This window comes from Lissotriton helveticus, chromosome 5_1 (genome assembly GCF_964261635.1).
Source record: "Lissotriton helveticus chromosome 5_1, aLisHel1.1, whole genome shotgun sequence".
NCBI classification, from domain to species: domain Eukaryota; kingdom Metazoa; phylum Chordata; class Amphibia; order Caudata; family Salamandridae; genus Lissotriton; species Lissotriton helveticus.
Window position 1 is genome coordinate 1,176,151,172 of NC_136065.1, and position 26,177 is coordinate 1,176,177,348.

General features: G+C 44.0%; 1 protein-coding gene across 1 annotated transcript in view; it reads right to left on the reverse strand.

The window, feature by feature from the left end:
* The window catches only part of AFAP1L2 (actin filament associated protein 1 like 2), a 523,453-nt gene that overhangs the window by 38,557 nt on the left and 458,719 nt on the right, over window positions 1-26,177 (reverse strand). The window contains exon 13 of the mRNA XM_078643868.1: window positions 16,583-16,691. Within this exon, the coding sequence (XP_078499994.1) occupies window positions 16,583-16,691 (109 nt within the window). The remainder of the gene's footprint in view (window positions 1-16,582; window positions 16,692-26,177) is intronic.

A 26,177-nucleotide genomic window follows, 5' to 3' on the forward strand; every position in this document is an offset into this window, starting at 1 on the left:
GCATCGGAACCCAAGCGGCAAAGATTGCGAGTATCCCGATCCGGATCCATCACCGCCATCGGAACTTGTCCCTGCTCGACTGCGCACGACCTGGCTGGGCCTACGATTCCGGGGACTTGCGTGATCTGGGGAGCGGGCGGCGGACAAACGGTGGCGCGGCGTTCATCATCGCCGCGCGCCGAAGCATACGGACATTGATCCTGCCCCCATCGCTCCCTCCTGCAGTGCCTGATCTCCATCTGTGGATGGGGGCCTCGTTGTGTATGCTGGGCGCTCCTCTGATGTAGCCGTCCGGACTGGCTCCCGTCCCCGGCTTTGCTGCGTACCTGTTTGCTCCACCGAAGACCGATCCGGGTGAGCGACGACAGCGCTGGGCCGTCTCCAGCATCTTTGCGGCTCCCTCCCCTTGCTGCGAGCGGCTGTGGGCCAGCCTAGAGGGGAGTCGTATTACTACTTTGGACTGCACTGACTCTGGTCCCCGCGACGCTCTGTCACTGTAGGTGGGCTCCATAACATCCGCTTGCCTGCAGTGTCACACGACCTGGGAGACGGACCCTTGGAATTGATAGATCCCGGAATCTACTGGTGAAGGAGTAGCGCTGCGGGGGTGCTCCCTTTGTGTTTTGTTAATGCTGCAGGACCCGCTTTTTCTTCTTGAAGGTGGGACGGCCTACTGCCCTTAAGTGTGGTACCCTCCAGAGTCTGCGTGGCGGCGCCGACTGTCTAAGGGGGTCTTACTCTGATGCTGGACTGGTTTCTAACCCCCACACCTGCTACCCAGCGACCCTCGCCATCGCGGACCTCCTTATACCAACTACTGCATTGGGACGATCACGATCTAACTGGTGGGACATTTTCTTCTGCGCCTACAATGCGCCATGCACCCGGTCAACATGACGAGCAGAGGGCCTAGAAACCAGGCTGCTCAGGTTAAGCTGGATAAGTTCGCTTACGAAAAAGGGGCGCACACAACTCCGCCTCAGGGCAAAACGCAGGAGGGTGATTGCGGAAAGAAAGTCACTCTTGATGATATCTTGAAGGCCCTGGCTAATGTACAGTCGACAGTTGGAACAATCTCCACGGACGTCACCCTCCTTAGGGCGGACCTTCACAAAATGGCAGATAGGGTGAAAGAGGTGGAAATAGTGACGAAATCCCTGGTTCAGGACACGTCGGAACTCCAAATATCGATGGCCCGCCTGGAAAAGGAAAATAAGATGTTAACGGAAAAGCTGGACGACCATGAAGGACGTGCTCGGCGCAACAACGTGAGGATTATAGGTATTCCGGAGACGGAGGGGGCTCAGGCGATGGATCTATATGTGGAGGAACTGATAAAAACCAGGCTACAGCCTAAGGGACTTTCACATTTTTTTCCAGTCGAACGTGCACACAGTGTGCCTGGGTGACGGCCAAAGCTGGGGGCCCCACCGAGACCGGTCCTCGCCCATGTTTTTAACTTCAGGGATAGAGATGCCATTCTACAAGCAGCAAGAATCTCCCCCCCTATCCGGATATTGAACTCAGTTGTTTCCTTCATCCCGGATTACACGGCGGCTGTTTCACGGAGGCGCTGTAGCTTCTTCAAAGTCAAGAAATTACTCCGAGCCAGGGAGTTACAATACTCGAGTTGCAAGACTTCGGGTTGTTGCTGAAGGACAGACTTGGTTTTTTGGTTCCCCGGAGGCGACTCACGACTGGCTGGAGGGTTGGAGCCCAGTGTCTGGAGCGGGCCGAAAACCGAGATCTCAACGCCGCAAAGAGGAAGACTATTTCCCAAATGACCTGAACTCTGGTAGCCACGAGGCCCGTCGCAATTTGCCCCTTGATGAGGAATGACATCGGCAGTGTTGTGGACAATTTTTGGTGCATGATACGGATATTTGAACTTTTCTGTTTTAGCTGGCTTGTGGTCCTGGACTGGGGTGAGCCGGATGGGCTCCGAACGGCTGTTGCCTCGTAGGACTCTTTCCCCCGACACGCAAGTATTGCAGCTATGGGAGGGAAGAAACACTCTGCTGAGTTGGGGTGGCGGGCAGTTGTAGGTTCGCTAAGCAGGGAGGCAGGGAGGGGGGGTGGTGCTTGGGTTGGGAAGGTAACTGATCTGCTTGACTCTGTTGATTCCATTGTATGCATGGTTTTCTTTTTTGGTTTTGTTACACGCAGGCTGGACAAGACAGTAACTTGTTATGCTACTTTAACACTACAGGATATTTGCACTCATACATTTTTGACGTACCTCACCTTTACCGATGGCTGACACTACTTCGCAAGAGCAGAAGGCTCCACTTAAAACACTCACTCTAATGACCTGGAATGTCCGTGGGCTAGGAGACAAGGTGAAAAGGGGTCTGGTAATGCAATATCTGAAACGCTGCGGTCCTGCGGTGGTCTTATTGCAGGAAACGCACCTGGTGGGTTCCACGGTCCGGGCTATGGATCGCTGGGGATACAAAATGATTGCCCACGCGGAATTTTCCTCGTGCTCTAGAGGCACGGGGATACTTATTAGAAAAAACTTCCCCCTAGTGGTCCAACAAACACGGGTTGAAGAACAGGGTCGATTCGCGGCCATGACCGGTCAATGGGAAGGTCGGCTATTTAATCTTGTCTCTGTCTATGTGCCGCCAGCACTCCACGCACAGGCCCATGCTGCACTCACGGCATTTCTACTGACACTACCGGTAGCGACACTTCTAATGGGAGGCGACTTAAACGAAATACTTGACGACGCACGGGATAGATTCCCTATTAGACAGGATGCAAGGGGTGGGCGCCGTCTGCTTGGCCTTGTGGATGCCCTGGGACTTACACATAGTTGGAGATTCAAACACCCGAATGAGACACGTTTCACTTTCTACTCCGCAGTACACAACTCCCTCACACGCATTGACTATTTCCTGACATCCGCAGATGCCCTACAGGGGGTAGAAGAGGTCACTATACGCCCTAGGGGCATATCAGATCACTCCCCGATACTGCTTAAATATACCCATCATCAGGCTTGTAGGAGGCGTATGTTTCCGATTCACGCTGGATTCCTCCAGGTGGCACCTATTATGTCGACACTCACACTCACTACTAACCAATTCTTCCAGGAAAATCAGGGCTCGGTGACTCGCCCAGTGTGCTCTGGGAGGCATATAAGGTGGTCCTACGGGGACAGGAGATGGCTTCTATCACAGGTCATAAACGAGAGCGCCGGGCGGACTTGGACAGACTTGAGACTGAACTGCATAGTGCCACTGCTGAGCAGGAGGCTCGGCCCTCTCTAGGTTCGGCCCGTGCGGTTCAACTTAAACAAACCGAAGTCCTCACCCTCCAAAGAGAGATGGCACATACGCAGATCCGAGCCACTCGGCATAGGGTCTACGAGTTGGGAGACAAGGCGGGGAAAATGCTGGCTTGGCTCGATAGGAAGGAGAGGGCGGATAAAGTCATAGCGCAACTACAATCCCCTGAAGGCTCTATGGTCTCTGACCCTGAGGATATAGTCAATGTCTTAGCTGACCATTTTGAACAAATTTATGCTCCCCGGGCGTCCTATACAATCGCGGAGGCATACGATTACATTAGGGATCTTACGATACCGAAACTCTCCCCAGAGGCTGCGCTTCTATTGGAGGCTGTCATTGCCATTGAGGAAGTGTGATGTAAATGATGATAAAAGGCTGGTAATCAAGTATATGGCATTTATTATGCACCACAGAGAATAACTGGTGATCCCATCAGAAAGCAGGGAGCTAACTGACAAGGCAGAACAGGATAGAGAATGACATCAGGGAAATGGAATGTCAGGCTTAAAGGGATACAGCAAAACATAAGTATAGAAAATACAACATATCCTCTCCCCTTCATAAGGAAGAAGCAAAAGAAAAAAAAACAAAATACAAGCATATGCTCTTCATTACAGGGAGAGAACTTATTTGCAGACAAAATCATTCAAGTAGCCTGGAGGTCTCCTCACCCTGTGAGCTCCCTGGCCGCCCATATCTTTAGGGAGAACCTCACGGCCAGGTTCAGCTTGGGCACTGGCTCCCTTAGAATGAATCTCACGGTCACATTCAGCCTTCTTGTACAACGCCACGCGCCTCAAGTTCCAACTCTCACCGTTGAATAAAGTTATAAATCTTTTGTGAACAGACCTGACCTTAAATGGTCCCCTGAACTTTGTCAAACCAACGCCGACTCGACCAGGTTTGACTTTCACCCAATCATTTACTGCAATCTTACAACTTCCAACCGGATCACTCACAACAGCAGGATTGTCAGGACCCACATTTAACAACTCTTTCATCCAAGCAGCGACCAGCTTGGTTCCAGCAGAACGTCCCCTCATAACGTTAAAAGGAATCAATCCAGTCACACCATTTTCAGTAGTTCTGTAGGCCCAAACCAGGTCGTTAACCAACCCTCTCACGTCTAATCTGGAAGAGATTGCCATCTGAATTGCGCCCTTTACCATCCGGTTAGCCCTCTCAACTATTCCGTTCCCTTGAGGGTTGTAAAGTGAGGTTCTTGAGTGTGCAATGCCACACTTCTTCAAAAAATTAGCCATTTCTAGGGAAGTCAATTGCGTTCCATTATCGGTGACAATCCTTGTCGGGAAGCCTTCCTCTCTAAAAATGTCACTCAACACAGTGATAGTGTTAATCGTGGTGATCTCCTTCATAAATTTAACAACTAACCATTTTGAAGAAATATCAACTGCCACCAACCCAAACCTCATATCTTGGCTCAGCTGGTGAAACGGGCCAATAAAATCAAGACATATAGTGTGCCATGGACACCCAGGGTCAACTATAGAGCCCCAGCCAACGTGACTACCGACCTTGAGCCTCTTTTCACTCTCCAAGCAGTCGGTACATTTCTCTACCCACTGAGAGATTTCTGAGTCCATCCCGGGCCACCAAAAGTTCTCCCTTATTCTCCTCTTGGTGAGGGACTGGCCCAGATGGCCCTCGTGAGCTAACTTGAACAAAGTAAACCTCACATCCTGTGGAGGAATAAATTTGTCTTCCATTAAAATCAAAAAACCGTCTCTATCCAAGACAGACAACTGTTCAAGTACTTTTAGATAAGGTCGAAGAGCGGGGGACAGGCAACTCTCTCTCCTTGGACCCTTCACAATCAAGTCTTTTACCTCTCTTAGCACCACATCCTTATCCATAGAGGTGTTCCACAGGCTCTTACTAATTGCTCCAGAACAAATATCCACCACCTCATCCACAGCAGCTACAGACCCTTCAGAATTGAGTGATTCTACTCCCAACTTGTCTACCACCTCCCAAGGTAGTGGAAGTCTAGAGAGTCCATCTGCTTGGCAGTTCCTCCAACCCGGAATGTACTCAACCGTGTACAGGTACTCCTGGATCCTAGCAGCAAGTCTAGCTAACCTCGCAGAACCCTTCCCAGCTCCACCAGGTGACAGGATTTTAACTAAGGGTTTGTGGTCCGTCAGGAGTGTGAATTTGAACCCCCACAGATACATTCTGTAATACTCACAACCCCACGCTGCAGCTAAGGCTTCTCGTTCGATTATGGAGTAGTTCCTCTCAGCCGTTGTGAGTGTCCTTGAGGCAAAAGCGACAGTCTTAAGCCCAGACTCGTGCACTTGAGCCAACACCGCACCAACACCCACAGCACTCGCATCAACAGTCAAGACTGACCTACGGTTGGTATCAAATGGTGTAAGGATGCCCGCATCACAAATCTCCACCTTGATCCGTTTAAAACACTCTTCTTGTTCCGTACCCCACACAAACTTGCATCCCTTCCTCAACAACACCTTAATATTTTCAGTCTTCTCCGCAAAATCCCTCACAAACTTGGCGTAGTATTCAATGAGGCCGAGAAATGACCTCAATTGATCTTTGTCGCCTGGAGCTGGTGCATTCCTAATAGAGTCTAATAAATCCCTCTTGGGTTTCACCCCATCAACCGATAGGGTGTACCCAAGGTACTCAACTTCCTCCACTGCAAATTTACATTTCTCTTTTTTCAGAGTCAGTCCAGCTTGTTCCATCCTCTCCAAGACAGTTTTTAAGATCACATTGTGCTCTTCAATATTCTCTCCGAATATCAAAACGTCATCTTGGAAATACACAACGTTGTTCACCCCCTTCAGCACAGCCCCCATCATTCTTTGAAACACCCCAGCTGCAGAGGCAAGTCCGAAGGGCATACGAGTGAACTGATAAATGCCCTCAGTTGTTATGAAGGCTGTTAATGCCTTGGAATCCTGATGTAATTTTATCTGATGATATGCGCTGCGGAGGTCCAGTTTAGAAAAGTACTTCCCTCCTTTCAGTGACAGAACTAGTTCGTTGATGTTCGGTAACGGGAAGTTATCTACAACAATGTTCTGATTCAGGGTGCGAAGGTCCACACAAAAACGAAATTTTCCGTCAGATTTGGTTGTGATAACTACGGGAGAAATCCAGGGTGATGTTTCAATCTGTTCTATTACTCCCTGATCTAGCATTTCCTTCAACATCTTCCTCACTTCTTCACGTGCAATGAATGGAACCTTCCTTACCCTGTGTTGCATGGGCACAGCATTATCACGCAGTCTAATCTTATGCACATAGCCTCTCAACTCTCCAATGTGTTCATCAAACAAACCATTCATTCCTTCAACAATTGAATCTGTGGTAATACTGTCTACCACCATCACTTGTTGTGCCGCTCTAGGATTAATGATAATACCGAGGTCATACTGTTGCCCCCATCCCAAAATTGCTGGACCAGATCTGGCCACATACACCTTTCCTTTGACAGAGCGGTCTTGAAATGATATTACACAAACCATAAATCCAATAACATCTATACTCTCACCTTGGTAACCACAAGGACTAATATCACTGGGTAACAATTGTACTCCTTTCCCATACTCTAAGTACATATCTTTGGGAATAATGGTCCACAACGACCCTGGATCAACCATTAACTGGATCTCTACTTCATCGATAAGAAATTGAGCTTTTGGCCTGAATCTTCTACCAGGCACACCTTCACTCACGCCATCATCACCCACACACAATATTTTGTTGGTACCCTCAACACCAACAATGTCCCTTACTGTTTCCCTGTTGTCTACAACAGCTACTTTGTCTGTATTGCCACTTCTACACATCTTAGAGAAGTGTCCTTTCCTCCCACACTTCCTACAGACTTTATCAATTGCAAAGCATCTCCTAAAATCTGAGTTATGAAAAGTACTCCCACACCTACTGCACATCCTTCCCTGAAATCTGTTTCTATCATTGCTAGAGAACCCATTGTTGAACCGCCTGGGACCTCTATCATTAAAATCTGCGCCTTTCTTGTTCACCGCAGCAACTTCATCCTGTTCAACACAAGAAACACCATTCCCTTGCACATTATCTTTCCCATTATCTCTCTTTTCCATCTCTTTCATACACGCATTTGACTCCTCAACTACCTTCGCAATGTCAATGGCCATCTGTAAAGTAGGATTTTTTGCAGCCCACAGTTTTTCCTGCATCTTTTTATTGCGACATTGCACTATTAACTGATCTCGTATCATTTCGTCTCTTATCTCTCCGAAGCTACATTTGATGGACAGTTCACGTAGCCTAGCTACAAATTGGTCTACTGATTCATCGCTCCTCTGGGGTTGGGTATAAAATTTATGCCTGGCCATAACGATATTTACCTCCTTTGCATATTGCTTCTTCATGCGAGCTTTTGCTTCTGTGTATACATTGGTTATTGCCCTCCCATCTTGGTTTAGTCCCACTGGAAGGTATTTAAATGAACGCTGTCCTTCTTTGCCTAGAGCGCTTAATAAAAGGGCTTTTTTCCTTGTTGCGCTGAAATCCTTACCATCAAGCGCTTCTATATAGTTCTCAAAGATATCTATCCATTCATCCCACTCAATGGGTGGATCTCCAGTAGTTTGAAGGAACATGGGAGGAACAATGACATTAAGGTTTTCCATTCTTATCAATTAAAAAAAATTGTAGACACTACTGTTTTACACAACCAGGAGGTGATTAATCTAAACTGAAATCAGTACAGTCATCACTTCATTTTGGTAAAATGTGCTTCAAAACTACTCGTTTTTTTTTTTAACTCTACTTTTTTTTTTTTAAAACGAGGTGTTCCTTTTATGTGGTTTGTAGAAGCCGGTTGATTAGTGATTAGCCTTGGGAGTATCTTGAAATTACTTTACCTCTTGCTCGTTATACTGGTAAAGGAAAACAAGGGTGTCACTTTTCACTTGCCTGGAACAGCGCTCGTTTAGCGCAGTTAATTGGTGGTTAGTCGGAACGATGTTTTAGACTTTCCTTCGTTAGACTCTCCAATGTTTTAGATTCTCCTGTGTTGAATCGGCAAAAGGGAAAAGACGAGCGTGTTACAAATCACTCGAAACAGCGCTCGTACAGCGCGTTGTCATGGCAACAAAATGGCGTCTACGTTGCGCGCTTACGTAGTTTCCGCCTAACGCTGCCTGACGCTGATCGCCTGACTTCCGGTAGTGGATTCGTTGCGACGTCCACAAAGGCTGGTTCGAGCACTCTTCTACAATGGCTTGTTCGAGCACTCGAAAGGTAAGCGCTGACTGCTCGCGCTATCTTCTGCTTGAACTTCAAAAAAAAATGCAGAGATTTAAAAGATGCAAGTCTTTCCAGTAGATCGCGTCTTGTTCCCACAATCAGTAAAAATGATAAAATTAGTGCTCGGCCGATTAATAAGCAATTGAAGGAAAGTAGGCACAACAATTGTTCATTTTACTCCAAATATATATTCAAAAGAGGAATGTTTACCACTGTCAATAAGTACAGTTGAGCAGAAGAAAAAGGTTAAGTCTCTTAAACTCACCAAAAGTTTGGATATTTCTTGGACTCAGCAAAAGTTCGAATATGTAGTCAATTCCTTTAGTCATTGATGTTGATCATACCAAAATTGTCCTGTTCTTTTGTGAGTTTTCCCATAAAGATAAGGTAGTTTCTTTCCCGGGAAATTTAAAGTCTTGTGAATTCCACTTACTTCTGGTGATCTCTTCCTCTTTGAATTTTCTTTCCAGTGGAGAATCTTTTCTTTTAATTGTTCAACAAACGAGGTATTCCTTAAAAATAATTGCGTGGTTCCTCTCTCACCAGTGGAGTTTTTCTCCCTCTGTGGTTGTTTAGCTCACGCTGCTCATCGTCGCCATGTGATGTAAATGATGATAAAAGGCTGGTAATCAAGTATATGGCATTTATTATGCACCACAGAGAATAACTGGTGATCCCATCAGAAAGCAGGGAGCTAACTGACAAGGCAGAACAGGATAGAGAATGACATCAGGGAAATGGAATGTCAGGCTTAAAGGGATACAGCAAAACATAAGTATAGAAAATACAACAAAGTGCAGACAGCTACCTATGCACTCATCTGGCAAGGCGTTGGGGCCAAACGGGTTCCCGGTAGAGCTACATAAGAGAACAATACAAACGACGGCTCCCTTTTTCCTGAATATGCTCTCGGATAGCCTCAAGAATGGGGAGCTGCCAAGGGATCAGCGCTTACAATTGTCGCCATTCATAAGCCAGGCAGATCAAAGACAGACTGTGCCTCCTACCGTCCAATTTCTCTTATAAATGCAGAGCCTAAGATATTGGCCAAATTGCTGGTGATGCGACTGACCCCGCACCTCGAGTCACTGGTCCATCCAGACCAGTCGGGGTTTATGCCGAACCGGAGCACGGCCCTCAACCTCCGACGGCTCCAGGCGGTCTTGGCGCGCATTGCGAGTATCAAAGAGCCTGCGGTTATCCTTTCACTAGACGCTACTATGATGTTCGATAAAGTAGAATGGCCCTACCTATTTGCAGTGCTCCAGCATATGGGGTTTGGCCCCAAGTTCTGCGTCTGGATTCGATTGTTGTATACTAAACCCCTGGCGCATGTCACTGTTAATGGACACATTTCGCGAGACTTCCCCCTTGGTCGAGGGACGAGACAGGGATGCCCGCTGTCTCCGTTGCTTTTTGCATTGATCCTGGAGCCACTCGCGATCTGGCTTAGATGGGAGCCGGACCGATGTATGGGTGGATCGCATATCCCTATATGCAGATGATATCCTTCTATACCTCACCTCCCCCAAGAAATCTATTCTCGAGTTATTAACGTTTGTGAGAAGTTTGGTAGAGTGTCCGGTTATAAGAACAACTGGACTAAATCCATCCTCTATGTTCTCGTGGGCCCCCCGCCTGTCTTGCCCCTGAGCTGCCCCCTGAGGACCTCGACGACGGCATTTAGATATCTAGGTATGTTCATTACACCAGACCCCGACGAATTCTACACTCTAAATCTTCGCCCCCTCCTTGAGAGGTTTAGACGCGACGTCTCCCCATTACACTTTTGGGCAAGGCCGCGTTATATAAAATGATGGCAATTCCCCGCTTCCTTTATGTGCTTGAAAATACCCCATCATTGGTCCCTGTAGCGTATTTCAAAGCAATAGCAGCGACAGTATCCCATTTGCTGTGGGGCGGGAGGCCACCCCGAATTGCGCAAGATAAGTTGACCAGAAGCTAGTATGATGGGGGGATAGCACTCCCAAATATTGAACTATATTATTGGGCGGCACATCTCAAGCAGATTAATTTCTGGTTGCACGCCCCGCAAACTGAACCGGCATACCTCGCTGATAGACACTCCCTGGAGGGTAAGGGACTGCTTCGTAATCCTTATAGCCACCGCCCCCCTCCTGACTTGATAGGTCCAATACAGCATTCTGTTCAGTTATGGTACAAAGCCAACAGACGTCTTAAGTGCTCTGGAATCATCACCCAAATGACCCAAATGACCCCATTGAGGGACTCTTACCAACTCGGCTTCCTCCGTAATAGTAAGGGGTTCCAGGCTTGGGACGCCATAGACATATCGGTGGTGGGTGATCTCTGGAAGAAGGGTAAAATGGTGGAATTCGCCCACTTTCAAATGCAATATGGGATGTCGCAGACGGAGAGGTTTCGATACTTACAAATTAAACATGCACTGCAGTCGACTATACCGACAGGCACTATCTTGCAGGAGTCATCTCCTCACGAGGATAGGCTCTTGACAGAGCACATGCAGGACAAGGCCACTTCCTTCACTTATAGGAAACTCATTAACAACCTCCCAGACGTGACGTCCGCATTGAAGCTGGCCTGGTCTGTTGAAGTGGGCCCCTTTGAAGACTCTGAATGGCAGGAGGCCCTTTCCTCACCACGGGAAACTGCCATTCCCTCCAGGCTGAAGCTGGTCCAACTTAAGGTGCTGCATCGCACGTACTATACCAGGACGACCTTATACAAAATAGGGAAAGCCACGCACAAATTCTGTCTGCGTAACTGCGGGGAAGAGGGATCATTTTACCACACCATCTGGGACTGTAGATACATGACATCATATTGAACAGCAGTAATGCGCACAATTTCCCAAACGATAGACATCTCCCTGCTACCGGAGCCTCGCCGCAAGACTGGGTGATGTTGGGCATTTTGATGGCAAAGTGCAACATCGCCATGCTGTGGGGCTCGGCTATATCGCCGACGCTCAATAAATGGTGTATTGATATGGACGAGGCAATGGTGGCAGAAAAAGCTGTCTACATCCACCGGGGATGCCCCGGGAAGTGGGGGAAAATTTGGGGGGCTCGGAACAAGTTTCGTGGTAACATTTGTGAGCCTCCAAGTGTTGTTGGGGTGGAGGAAGACCTGGACTAATCGACTGGGCCAAGATGCGATGGTGGGGAAATGCGGTGTTTAAGTACTTAATTTGATATTAATTGCATTATACTCAATGTAACTGAGCTGTCAGATGTAGCACGAATATGCGATGTATAAAGATCTTTGCTAAACAGTCCAAATTGCCTTGTTTATATAGAAAATAAAAAATATTTAAAAAAAAAAATGGGCGTTAGTGCATCTTCAGCACTTTCATGAGTTGGGGCAGTGCTGATGGATATGTGGATGTGCCTAATCCTAAGTGCATAGAGGGAGAACGCCTGTTACCTTTTTTTCTGTTTTGCACTTCTTCGTCTCCACGCAGATGGTTTTCTGGCTATGTGTGGGCGAAGAGCTGCAGAATATGGTGAGTTTGTCAGCCAGTGGGGATGCTGGTTGAGAAGGCTTTATAAATCAGTATGGTCTGGCCAAATGAGCCAGTGGAGTTCAATCAGGATGAGGGTGATGATTTCATTATGCCATGGGTGAGACAAGCTGCAGCGTGTAGAATACCCTTGAGGTGGGCCATTGTTGAATCTGAGAGGTTAAGGACCAAGGTGTTACCACTATTCAGATGCGGGAATATGAGGGCTTGACAGCAGTTCGGTTTAGCTTGTGTATTAAGGAAAGGAGTATATACGAGTACATTTAATGTGTCCCCAGAACACATTACAGTAAGATTTAGCATCAAAAAATAAATGGAGCAAACTGATTTTGCACTGTTTTTGCAGCTTAGACAAATATAAGGATCACATTTTGCCTCACTTTTCATATGGGAACAATGAGACAAAAAACTTCCATCTTTAGTAGAAAAGCAGAAAACAGGCTTGTTCCGTTATTGTTTCAGTGCAAAATCTTTATACAATACAGCAATCAATGAAACCCTTTTTCTCGTTTGTGTCTGAGGCTAGCAGCAAAACATGATTTAAGAAAAGGTCCAACTACCATTTTTGCCCGTCCATACTGTATATAAAATATCCACTTTCTTCCACTTCTCAATCGAATCTTCATTGTTTTAATTGGGTTCTTGGGTCACAGGACTGTTCAGTCTAATTTGCATTTGATCGGGCTGCTGCAAGTGATATTTTATTGCCCTCCCTTTTCATGGAAATTACCATATTGCGACTTGTAGGGTTAATCTGCCAGACTTTTAGTCTGTTATATATTCGGTTATTTTGGAGCCAGCCCTGAGTTTGGTGTGGTCAGCATGTCAAATCACTACCTTCCAGAAGGACAACTGCTCTGAGATAATTATTTCCAATTCAAGTGCAAAAATCGTGCAGAGTGGGATGGAAGACAAAGTTTGAATATTAACACATTAAAATATACCCACATCTACTAGAAACCAACCAGATGGCTGTAGATTGTAACATGGTCAAGGATCTTCTGCTTTTAAATAGATAGAAATGTTAACATACCAATATTGGTGCCCTCACGAAAAGACATGCTTTGAAAGGTTGTAACAGAAAACAAACCTAGTTAGTGATGAATTAGGGATTTTGGGATCGGATCTTTCTTTAGAGGAGCTGTGAGTGTATAAGGAACATCAGCCAATTCCCCATCTAAACTAAGCTGCTACAAACAAACAAGACAAAGAAGTCCATAAATGAATTCTTATATACCATAAGTGCAACAAAGGGTCCTAATTTTTAGGTTTCAAGACATTCCCATGCAGACAGACCTACTTGTCAGGTTCTCTAACACTACTCGGAAGGTCTGCATAAAACACTATCACGCTGCAAATGTCTGACACTGTCAAGAAGGCTTGGTAATCTATGTTTAAGACAGCAAGTCATAACCTTGTGGTATAAGAATGAGCCAAGCTCTAAGTACTAAATAGAAAGAGGCATATTCACAAACTGTCTTTTGTAGTATGTGTAGTGGTGCTAGAATAGTACTACTCGCACACTTCAAACCATGTGGGTCTCTGTTATCTTTTCTGTATGGAGATCTCTGGCAGACTGTGAAGATCTCCTCACATGTACGCCTACATTTTAATAGCAAATGTGGGAGGCACGGGGGAAGAGGTTGGAAAATGGGGAATACTTACTACTTAATAGGAGAGGATGAAGGAGGAGTAATGAGGGGTTAAGGAAGGGGTCTAGGGATAACAAGCACCCACCAACAAAAGAGTAAGCCCACTGCTATATCACACACTAAATTCACAAATTTACTACAGCCAAAACAGTAGTAAATGTATTCCTGCGAAGATCTGCAATAAGTCAAGTACCATACATTGGCAACCACTGGAACTGCAACACCTTCACACAGAAAATAATGGAGACCGGGACTATAAAATAATGTTAAAATACATTAATTTAGTTAGACCTCTTAAGAGTATATATAAACTTAAATGTAAAACATTATTTATAAATTAAAAACATTATTGTATTTAAAAAATTTTAATGACCTTTTTTAATTGTAACTTTGTTTTTAAAGTTATTTGAATTAAATTAGATTAATTGTATACAACGCATTTAATCATTTTGAACACAATAAATAAAAATAAACATTTTACTTTAGGTGTATTTTTAAATTAAACTTTTAAACAATTTTAATTTAGTTTATTTCAATTAATTAAATATGCCATTCTAAATTAAGTTAATATTGCTGTAGCTTAAAAAAAAACGTTTTCTACATTTAAATATATAAACTTCATTTATATTAATATTCATCTTCAACATATTTTTTATTTTTTTAAAAGGCTTTCATAAAGGTTTTAACTTTTCTACATATTTTACCATAAGGGAGTTCTCCACCCTGGTTTCAAAGGTGGAAACATGTAAGCCTTAAAGTTATTTTACATTTGTAAATGGTGAATAACCTACAGTAATAAATGTACTGCAACGTGTAGGAGTATATGTACATGTGAAGATTTATTCAGGTGTGCGTTTACCTTGTGAATAGCTCCCAAAGACTTCAAACAGAAAGGTTCTTCAATGAGAGTTTTGTGTAATGTCTTGGTGTGGAATTTTGTATGCAGATGTTTTGCTCTCTCTGGAGAGAAGCCACTCAGCCAAAAAAATACACAGTCAATAACATGGTTCCACCATGGTCATCTATGGTTAGCTACGTAGGAGCCATGGATAGCTATATTTTAGCCAGGGACATGAAATCAGGGTGGATAGTGACGGCTGGGAACTGTGGATAGTGACGACTGGAAACTATGAAATCTGTCTAAAGAGCTTTGTGTTCACATTTACACATTCTCAGTAGCAATGGTTGGAGATCCTCTTCTTTTTGGGCAACATAATTTGCTTTGAAGTTCATGTAATAAAGGGAAATACTTTATATGGGAGAACGTTGAAGCATCATCTTATAGCTCCCATGTCTTTTAGCATATCTATTGAAACACTGCTACTTTATATGAATGAGTAGAAGAGTTTTTTTTTTTAAATAACCAGGGACCTCCAAGTGACCAAATCAAGCATAGCACTTCTTTCTACTCAGAGCTAAGGTGAAAGCACAGATCTCTTTTCACATATATTCATGTCACGCTACACAGACTTATGCTGTACATTTTGCCATTTATATGACCTCTCAGCGCTAAACGGGCCTTGCATCTTATCACCCTGATTTTAGGTGATTTCATAGCAAATCAGAGTCTGGCGCGGTTTGTGAGCTGTAGTTAGTATGTTAGTAGTCATTGTGAAGATATCTGACGTTTTAGTCTTGAGACTTAAATGTGTTGCAGATGTGCTGTGAGTTAGAAAGATGCTGCTTCCCTAACTGGATTATCTGGCTTGTGCACAGTCCACCACGTTTGCATATGTGTCAATGAACTCAAGACATTGGATGATATTGCAGGACCTCAATATCCATCTGCTGGTTTATCTGGACGGTGCTGCTGGGTGGGTATTTACACATTCCTATTAGATGTGCCCTGTTGTGCGGTGATGGTATCTGTGAATGCTGTTGTGGGCATGCTGTTATCCACTTGCGTTGTTCATCAGTACACTGCTGGATCCGAGTGAAGTGATCTAACATGTGTTGGAAGTTTTTGTCTGTAATGTGGTGGTAGGCGCTGTTGCTGAAATTATCACTGGCAAAGTTCGGGATAAAAACAGCGTATTTACTGGAGAAAAGGGCATAATAGTAGCATTTTCTGTTGAGTCACCACAGTTCCAAGATTGAGAATTCCTAGGGGAAGGCGTCAGTACACTTAATTTTGATAACTTAGAATAGATAAACGGATAGTCCAACATAAGATACACACCAGTGAATTTCAGGAAATATATGGACTGGTACCCTTGGTGTATAAACTCACTGAACTGCATCACAAGTGACATATTCAACAGTGTATTTGAAGAGGCTGTTGACAGTCAAGAATATGGACTTCTGTTGAGGAAAGCATTAGTGTCATCCAAAGACCAGAGCAATTTGCTCTCTATCCTTCTGCCTCTGGTGACTCACTAAATGACAACCTCGCTCTCGCCACTGTCCCTCGCATCCAACAAACCACCTCCGGCGGCAGATCCTTCTCCTACCTTGCCGCCAAAACCTGGAACACCCTCCCCACCCACCTGCGACAGACCCAAGACCTACTCGCCTTCAGAAGACTCCTCAAGACCTGGCTCTTCGAGCAGTAGCAGCCCCCCCTCCCCATAGCGCCTTGAGACCTCTACGGGTAAGTAGCGCGCTTTACAAATCCTATGATTGATTGATTGCACAGAGTAAAGCATAGCCTGTGGGCGGCATAATATGCAAGGATTTCCAAAGTCCCAGGCAAAATGGCTTTTTTACTATCTGGCTGCATCTTTGTTTTAGGCCACTTAAATCAATATGCTGTTTAGGATGGCATCATAAGACAGCACCCTGAAGTGTTATTAATCCAACACTGGCCCTGTCTGTGTACTCACCGTCTGGTCATTCATTTCAACGTCGTCGTAGAGATCTTCCTGTGGTTTCTTCGCTCTTGGCGGGTTTTCAATGTAGGTGTTGGGCTCAGAAAACTTTCTTTGCATTAAACTATTAGGAAAAAACAAAACAAATGAGCAAGTAGTGGGGAGCATCATAATAAACCAGTTTGTATCAAGTTGTTAAATAGAATGCTGAACAAATTAAAGGATGATGTGGTCCTGAGCATGAAAGCTACTGCCTCATGAGGCACAAATGATGCCAGGTCATGGTTTAGTGAAAGTTAGGATGGAAGCTGTGACTAAGCTGTGACACAGATGTATATAAAAGGGTATTCAATATTTAAGTCATCAAACAGTTGAGGTAGATCTTTCCACTTCAAGAGGGACCACAGCTTCTATTGACAGCTTTCTATGACAACCAACACCCTCAGCCCTTCTACTAATAGTGTCAGGCCTACTCTATAACACCATCGCTAGATACATCACCATATCTGCGGGCACACCATGTACCAACAGAAGCCCATTATATTGAAATGTGTTTCAGATGATATACAGCATTGGGATGGGGGAAAGATTACAACGTTGACATTAGGAGAGAAGCTGAACTATAGAGTGCATTGACTAAAGTCAAGCAGAATTGCAGAGCCATAGGGGGTGCCCAGCTTCAGGAAGCGTTACAGTACCATACAGATGATAAAACGAGCTATAAATACTCTGGTAACAAGGCTACATTACGTTTTTTGTTAGACTCTCAGCTTGTTGGCAACATTACTCCCATCCGTCAAACACCATTTGTTAGGAACAGGACCGGAGGTATCAACGAAAGAAAATGTCGCTTTTGCAAGGAAAGCTTGCTCAGTTTTTTTTTATACTGCTGCCTACACATACATCTTCATGTGTACTTCCACCTAACTGTCCTTCCCACTGCCATCTATCTTAATGTAGTGCGCTGTAACGGTAAGATGTTTGTTCCTGCTTTCCACAGTGAAAAAGGGAAGAAGTAGCCACAATTCCTGTTTGCTGCCAAATTTGTATTTTAAGTTTAACAAGGAGGGTTTCAGGCTACCATCTGACCAAGAAATCTAATGGAGAGGCTTGTTAGATGCCGAAGACGGTCATCGAACACTCAGCCTCAGGCCTGGACGGTACAGTTGAATTTACTAAGGCCTTAGCTTTGCACCCAAGGTCATGGCGATGGTCCAGACAAAATATACCATCCTTCACTGGTTCACTTAGTCCTGTATACTCAAAGACCAAGTTATTCCCCCAAAGTTTGGACACCTACATAAAGCTCTCTATTTCTAAATAAAGGTGCCTCTGAAAAATCATCTGTGTAGAGAAAGGACACTGAGATTTGTGCCAGATGAATCCAAGAAGCTATTTGATGACTAAGACCATAATTACATGGTGTATAGTAGCGGGGGCTACTGAGCCATGAAACAGGAGACAGTCCCAACCACTGGAGGTATAAGGGAGCTCTACTCAAGATTCAAGTAATTCAGGTACTGAAACCATGAGACCTTACAACCCATGTCTTGAACAACGAAGAATAGTTTCACAATTAGTCTGGCCTGTCACTGTGGTCTTGAACATGAGACCACAATTCCTAGATAGGCCCAAAGGAATGAGATGCTGGTACTTATAAGAAATGAGATACCTGTACCTGAGATGCAAGCTCATGAGCCATGAACAGGACATGGGATGACATAGCACTTATTCCTACTGAAGAATATATCAGAATGGAAGTGTACCCTTCTGCACAAGTAGAATACATCAGGAGGCCTGGAGGGAGCAAAAGAGCATCATGGAGAAAAGTAAGTAGATGCTCATAGACAAATCCAAGTAAACTCCAGTATGGGAAACCATCGATTGTTCTCAATTTACTGCTCCAAGAGAAGAAATAGTGTATTTAATTTAGAAGAAACAAATTAGGTACTCGAAGGGTCATGGTTGTGGACCGGTGTCTTTGATGGACCCGCCATATGGTTCCAGCTTCGAAAAGAAAGGAAGGTTTTGAAGTCTACAGATGATGGTGCAAAACCTCCAGTGTGACTTTGAAAAACGTCTGGGAGAATAAACAAACAGGCTTGAGCTCATGTAGAAGGTTTTCTTCTGACTAATACACATGCTGTCAAGGAGGGTATTTGAGAGTCTATTATGGACTATTGCAATGGATCTCTATTGGTCCCATTGGTTTCAATGCAGCCAACAGCTGACAATGTAATACAAGACAAGGGAATACAAGACGAGGGCACAGGGTTTAAGCATCTCCAGATGAAGAAAGGAGTTGAAGCCATTGTCATCTAGAGCCTCTATAGGACAATGGCTTAATATATGTTACACAAGGTAACAGCCTGTTATGAATGGGCCCTTAACAGGTAAGGAGGAGCATGTTGTGGTGAATCTTCGAGATGTTCCCTAGTTTGGGAACGAGGTTGAATGACATGTGAAGCTGTGGTGGTGGCCGAAAATGAACAAGGACTGGTCGCATCACATCCTATACCCTGATTGCGGTGTGGGGGAAATAATAATCTTTGTGGAACATGCAAAATTCACAATTTTTCCTTTATCGATTTACAGAAAGAAATGGGCTATAAAAACTGTCCAAATTTACCACAGGCATTTGCTCATTTTGGGTACATTGGCAAATTTGTATAGTTCATGCGCCAGGACGCCCCTTTGCTGGGGCAGCTGTGCGCGGTATAAATAAAAATAACATTACATAACATGACCTTTGCTTTCTACAGAACGAAAAAAATAAATTTCTCTCTGTAATATTTAATGTAAATGTATTTAAAATAATTAATCTTTTCTTCTGTTCCAATACTAAGAAATTGAGTAGTTACAAAAACATTTCCATTAGGATTATGTATACATTGGGCAACATACACTACGTACTACAAAACTTTGGCTACTGAGGGTTGTTGTTGGCCCTACCCTCGAAGAGTGTAAAATACTCCCACAATTGATGACACAAAGGCATATTGAGGGGATAAGTGAGTAAGCCTAAAGTGGGTAGGGCCTGTAAAAGGATTTGTTTAATAAAAGAGATTCTAATAAAATACTTTTAATAAAGGCTTTAAAAAAAAAAAAGATTAACATGTCTGAGTCTTTTAAAAAAAAAAAAAATCAAGGCACAAACTGCAACCCTACAACTAACCACTAGAGGTCCCCACAGTCCAGCTGAAAATCGTACAGCTGCAGCTCAGAGTGCTTTTATAAAATATGATATACTCTCCTGGGGATATGGATTTAATGACCCAGGAGACTTACTGTTTTTTTAATGTTTCTTGTGTACTGCTGCACTCTCTACAGCCCCCACAGCATTAGGAAAATGTTGGCCCTACCTGTTGGGAGCAGTTATGCAGCTACCGCCAGATGGGAGAATACAAACATTTCTTGCCGGGCTCTCGTGGGCAGGGAAATAGTGTCAGTGGGGTGGGCTTTTCGGGACGCAAGCACTGAGCTGGTCTGGGGGATGGTGTCCCTAGGGCCTTCCAAGGCTCAGGAAGGGGAGGAGAGCTGCGCACACCACTCCCCTATAATCATGCATTGGCACTGGAGGTTGGGGTTCCCAGGTCCCTATTAAGGCTCAGGGAGGAGAGCCGCTACCCTCCTCCCCTTTATAAATAAAGTGAGCCCCGGGGAAGGGGTCACTGGGGCCGAAATCAGCTCAGGGATTGGGGCCTCATGCACACCTTCAACCATTAAATATATGAAAAAAAAGATAGTTTGGCTTCTGGGCACTGGCAAGTCTGGGGTCATACATAAAATTACCACTATTTTGTTTTTCTTGTCCTGCAATCCCACGGGAGACATGCCGGATTGAGATTATATATATATATATATATATATATATATATATATCTATATCCCCAAACAAACGAACCTCTCCAGAAGGAAGAAGTCAGCCCACGCAGATAAGTTGAAACGGACCTCCTTTATTAACAGGAAACAAACAGCATGATGCCTAATGTTTGCAGAATTCACCTGCACACAACGGGTCCCATTGAGAAGAAGGTGAAATTTCAACTCGCAGCTGCGAGTTGATTGGCTGCAGTCACACTAACGGAAGTCCTTGCCCCAGTGGGCGGTGTCTGCAGCTCTCCCAGGATTGTGGTCTTTGTAGTGTGAGGGGGTCATCTGTCTTTACCTTCACCCCACCATCAATACTAACAGCGTACCAGTGTCACTTCCCTCAGTAGGCAGAGGTGACGCGATGCAGTCATCTCCCAATGTGAATGGCCTATCGATGCGCTGTCAGCTGCGGTGGCTCGGCGTCTTCCCAAGAACATTGAGACTTTCAAAAAGTTACCACAATGCGCTGAGCACTTCAGGGCCGGGGCTTCAAGTGCGAGTGGCAACGCACTAAACTTCCGAACAAACAAACCTCTCCAGAAGGAAGAAGTCAGCCCACGCAGGTAAGTTGAAACGGACCTCCTTTATTAACAGGAAACAAACAGCATGATGCATTTCGGCACAACCTGCCTTCCTCAGATGCCTAATGTTTGTAGAATTCACCTGCACACAACGGGTCCCACTGAGAAGGTGAAATTTCAACTCGCAGCTGCGAGTTGATTGGCTGCAGTCACACTAACGGAAGTCCTTGCCCCAGTGGGCGGTGTCCACAGCTCTCCCAGGATTGTGGTCTTTGTAGTGTGAGGGGGTCATCTGTCTTTACCTTCACCCCACCATCAATACTAACAGCGTACCAGTGTCACTTCCCTCAGTAGGCAGAGGTGACGCGATGCAGTCATCTCCCAATGTGAATGGCCTATCGATGCGCTGTCAGCTGCGGTGGCTCGGCGTCTTCCCAAGAACATTGAGACTTTCAAAAAGTTACCACAATGCGCCGAGCACTTCAGGGCGGGGGCTTCAAGTGCGAGTGGCATATATATATATATCGTACTGTCCATTGACAGAAACCCGTCCCTGCCACATCGGTATCAGCCCGGACAGGACACGAGATTTCGTACCTATTCCCTTAATTTAAGGTATCGACCTGCCCTCACAGCCGCACCTGATATGTGGACTATCCCCGATCCCTGGGCCTGCGGCAATTAAGGCTAATCTTAGGCATAAATTCATGTCCTGATGATGATTCGCATGACCTAAAATAGCGAATCGAAACGCCGTCGACACTCTTCTAACGCCTTATACTATTACAAAAAGACTGTAATCTGATTGTAAAGGTGTTATGGTTCATTTTCTTGTGACACTTTGACAAAATTGTATTGGAAGTGTCACAAACCAATTGTTCTTTGCCTAAAAAGCCCCCTGTGTTTTGTTTGTACGTTACTGTGTAAGTGTGTACTGTGGGTCACAGGCTTGTGCCCCTTCTTGTAATATTGTATTATTGACTTACGAATTTTTACATCAATACACTTCAGACCCTCGCCCGGCTTGGCTGGTCTATTTACTAAATATAGTTTCGATTGTGTCTATATTGGATTGGTTTTCTTCTAATTACTTTTTGCAATGGACCACTGTTGTTGACAAATAACTCAGAGTATTAGGCAAATCAACTCTTTAATTCAGTTTAGAAAGAGCCTTAAAACCTGGCTCTTCCCCAAGGCATGATCCCTCCTCCTTCTGCTTCTCTGGATCATTCGCAGGACGGTCACTTTTCTAGTCTGTGCGCCAGGATACCCGTAGGGTGGCAGTTTGTGCTATATAAGAACCTTTTACATTTACAAGAAATGTGGATAGTAAAGAAGCACAAACCAAGACGGTCTGTTCTAAGGCCAGGATCAATGGGGTATGGAGTCAAGAAATAGCTGCTCAGTTTAAAATACACAAAGCAAAAAGATATGAATATGGGGAAGCAACTGGTAGATGCCTAGCTCAAAGACTGCGGGGCATTGAAATTCTGGAGGATAGAAAAGGGGGGACAGTCGAGACCATGGAAGGCATAATGGAGGTATTTCACTCATATTATAAAGCATTATATACCCAAGATCTTATGGAGCAGGGCAGTATAGAGCAGTATCTCCATAATTTTGCTTTAACTGAGATAGGGCTAGCTGAACGGGAACAGTTGGAAGCTCCTATTACCATGTTAGAACTCCAGACAGCATTAGATGGATTAGCGCTAGGGGAAGCAGCAGGGCCGGATAAACTCCCTTTGAAGGTCTATCGGATACTTTTTTCTATCATAAAGGATGATATGCCGTCCACTTTTATAGAAGCTCAGTGTGGGAACCCCCCACCATCTTGGGATGATGCCAATATAGTGATTTTCAAGAAGGATAAGTCCCCTAGGCTCCCGGGGTCGTATAGACCCATATCATTAATACATACTGATGGCAAGGTGTATTCTAAAATGCTTGAAACTCGGTTAGTACAAGTTATATCACCATTGGTATCTCACCATCAGCATGTTTTTTTCTGCCTGGCAGGAGCATGGTTAATCATTTACACAGGGTTATTGCATTGCTAGATTATGCTACTACACTGCAAAAGCATATAGGTATAATTTTTTTAGATGCTGAAAATGCATTTGACCGTGTATCGTTGTCGTTTTTGTGGGCTACAATGCGAAAGATGGCGTTTAATCCCCAATTTTTGTTAGCACCACAGACTATGTATAAAGGCCCACGGGCTAAAATTTGTACAATGGGGACAGTGATCTTTTGTATATATAACTAGGGGCACCCGGCAAGGATGCTCCTGTTCGCCCTTACTTTTTGCCATTTATATTAACCTATTGTTGTAAATATTGGAGACCACCAATGGTATACAGTCAATGGTAGTGAGCCAGCATCAAGTACGTGTTCTGGCTTACGCTGATGATATAGCGGTAGTAACATCTGACCCTGAATCAGCAGTAAGGGAGATTGAGAACCAGACTCAGCAGTTTGGGGCCGTTGCGGGATATAAGTGAAATGTTTCTAAAACCCAGGTTGTTTGCACCGAGGGACTTTGTCCCGGTAAGGTAAGTGTTACACCAGAAGCAAAGTATTTGGGGATAAAGATCAGGATGTCACTTCAAGAGATAGTTGAAGTGAACTGGGCAGATATTTTAGTTTCAGCAAGAAGTCAATTGGAAAAGGTTGAGTGTCTCCACTTATCAGTGGTTGGACGATGTAATGTCTTAAAGATGTGTATACTCCCCAGGGCAATGTACTATTTCCGGACGGTACCGCTTGAGTCGACACGAGTACAATTAACGCAGCTGTAGTCTGTTGCAGACAAATTTATATGGGGCTGGAAGAAAACTCGGCGTACTTCAAAATATATGACGCTACCATTAACATGTGGTGGGTGCCGAATTTAGCTTTTTACTATCTAGTTTGTCTTTTGCAGAATATGCAGTATATGGTGACAGGGGTTGAAGCAAGCCCATTTGAAGTTCCTAACATATATCAGATGTTGTTGGGGACCCAGGCAAGCGAGGCTCTGCTCAAGTTCTATGAACCTAGCTATTTTAAAAGAACGTGATTTAAAACTGTTTCTGCTGCATATAAGGCGTGGAAGTGGCTACGCAAAATGGTATCTATAAACCGGGTTGGCTATTATACGCCTTTTAATTCCACGGAAATATTTCCTGTGGTATTTTGGGATACAAAGATGGCTCCTTGGGGGGACAATGGGTTACGACGCATAGGGGATATTTACAGTGCTGGGGTAATTGTTACCTTTTCAGACTTAGTCGAACAATACAAAATATCCAAAAATGGTTTGATTAAATATTTGCAAATTCGCGACTTTATTAGTAAACATTGTAGACACTTGTACATAATAACCAACGATTTACTAGAGGCCTTGATCAAAAGAGCCAAGATTGGGACATTGTATGATATATTGCTGGCGACTCAGCGGGATGATATTGAGATGCATGAAGCAAAGTGAAGGGATAGATTTGGTGATACTGGCTCATATGTGCAACAATCAATGGATATGACAAGTAAAGTCATATTGGCGGCAAACCTACGCACCCAACATTATAAAACTTTGTTTAACCTGTATTACACACCTGTCGAAATGATGAAGTTGGGTGGGCTTCATGACAGGATATCATGACAGGATATGCTTTAGGTGCCTGGTGGAGAAAGCAGATATTGTACATATATGTACAAATATTTTTGGATTGTATAGCTTTAAAACAATTTTTAGGTGACATCTCAGAATTTCTATCGCAAACTACGGGGGTTGATGTTTCTATTTCTAGATAGATTATGTTAGTAGGCGTGGATGAGGACATTGAACCCACGCAGATTTGCTACCCCTTTTGGTATTTTATATTCATGGCTATGGCTGTTGCCTGATTATGTGTCGCCTCTATGTGGTTGCAACCTGAGGCGCCATCATATGAAATGTGGTGTGCTAAGTTTTATAATGTGTTTAATCTTGAATTTAGTTTATATTTCATAAAATCTCTGAGGAAGAAACAACTAGGGATTAAAATCTGGCAGCCTATACTACAACATATGGTGATGGCGATTTGAAATTTTGCTGTTTATGATTATCATCAATCTCCCTTCTTTTTCTTGTTTTTGTTGTTTCAATGATATTCATGCTTTGGTTTTATTATGTGTAACTGTGTAATATTCCTACTGTATTGATTTAGATGTATGATCTATAACTGTTATATGCTATGAACTGAACAATAAAGATTTTTTTTTAAAAAAAAGGAATGACCTCATACAGGAAAGGTGTTATGAATCAGTTTTAAATCTGGAAGAATTAGTTCATGTCTTGAAGGTACACTGAGGCCTTCGGCCATCACAGAAGCACTACTTGGTCCTGTAGTTACTCAAAACAACATGTTCACATTAAATTGAATTTGAGGATCATTATTGCTGATGAGTTTCCCAAAATGTGTTGGATAACTCATAACTGGACATTATTATCAACAACATCCTGAGGTTAACAGCTGTGCTTCCATACTTGTCTTGAAATATAATTAATGACAACCACATTCAATCATTCTAGATCCAATTTAGGATGTGAAAGATACATGTATCAAACATTAAGTGACATTTAAGTTCATGAAGTCATCATTTTTATAACATATTTGTAGGTGCAATCAATTTTCTATATTTCCTTATTATTGCAGTTAAGTATCACCATCAAATAATGTGGCATCGGAATGGAAATTCGATAGAAGCAAGGATCAGCTGCAGCATAAACTCTGATCCTTGACTGAAGCGCGACATTAGGGACCAAACAGAAAGAAGAGAGACCAGAAATGACAACTCACTCCCCAGCACAGATCCGACAAAGATGATTAGAATAGACCCATGAAAACAACTATCCATAAGTGGAAACTACATGGACCAAGAACTGAACCGCACCTAGTGAAGTGCTTCTCCTGAGCTTACTGATCCCCTACCCACAACATAATGGGTTTAACTACCTGGACAGAGTTGATCGGTGGTTTTTATGAATCAAGCATGCAGAATAATTAGATATGATATGAAATATCATATGAGCTACAACTTAACTAATTTACTCTAGAGGAAAAGTTTCCTGCAAAGAAGACGTTACTCATAAGAAGTGTCACTAATCCCTCACTTAGCAAGTCCCAGTTCTAAAGATGCAGAGGGCATGTCTTGAAGACAGAACGAAAGGAAGCAGGGTTACAGATACTGTC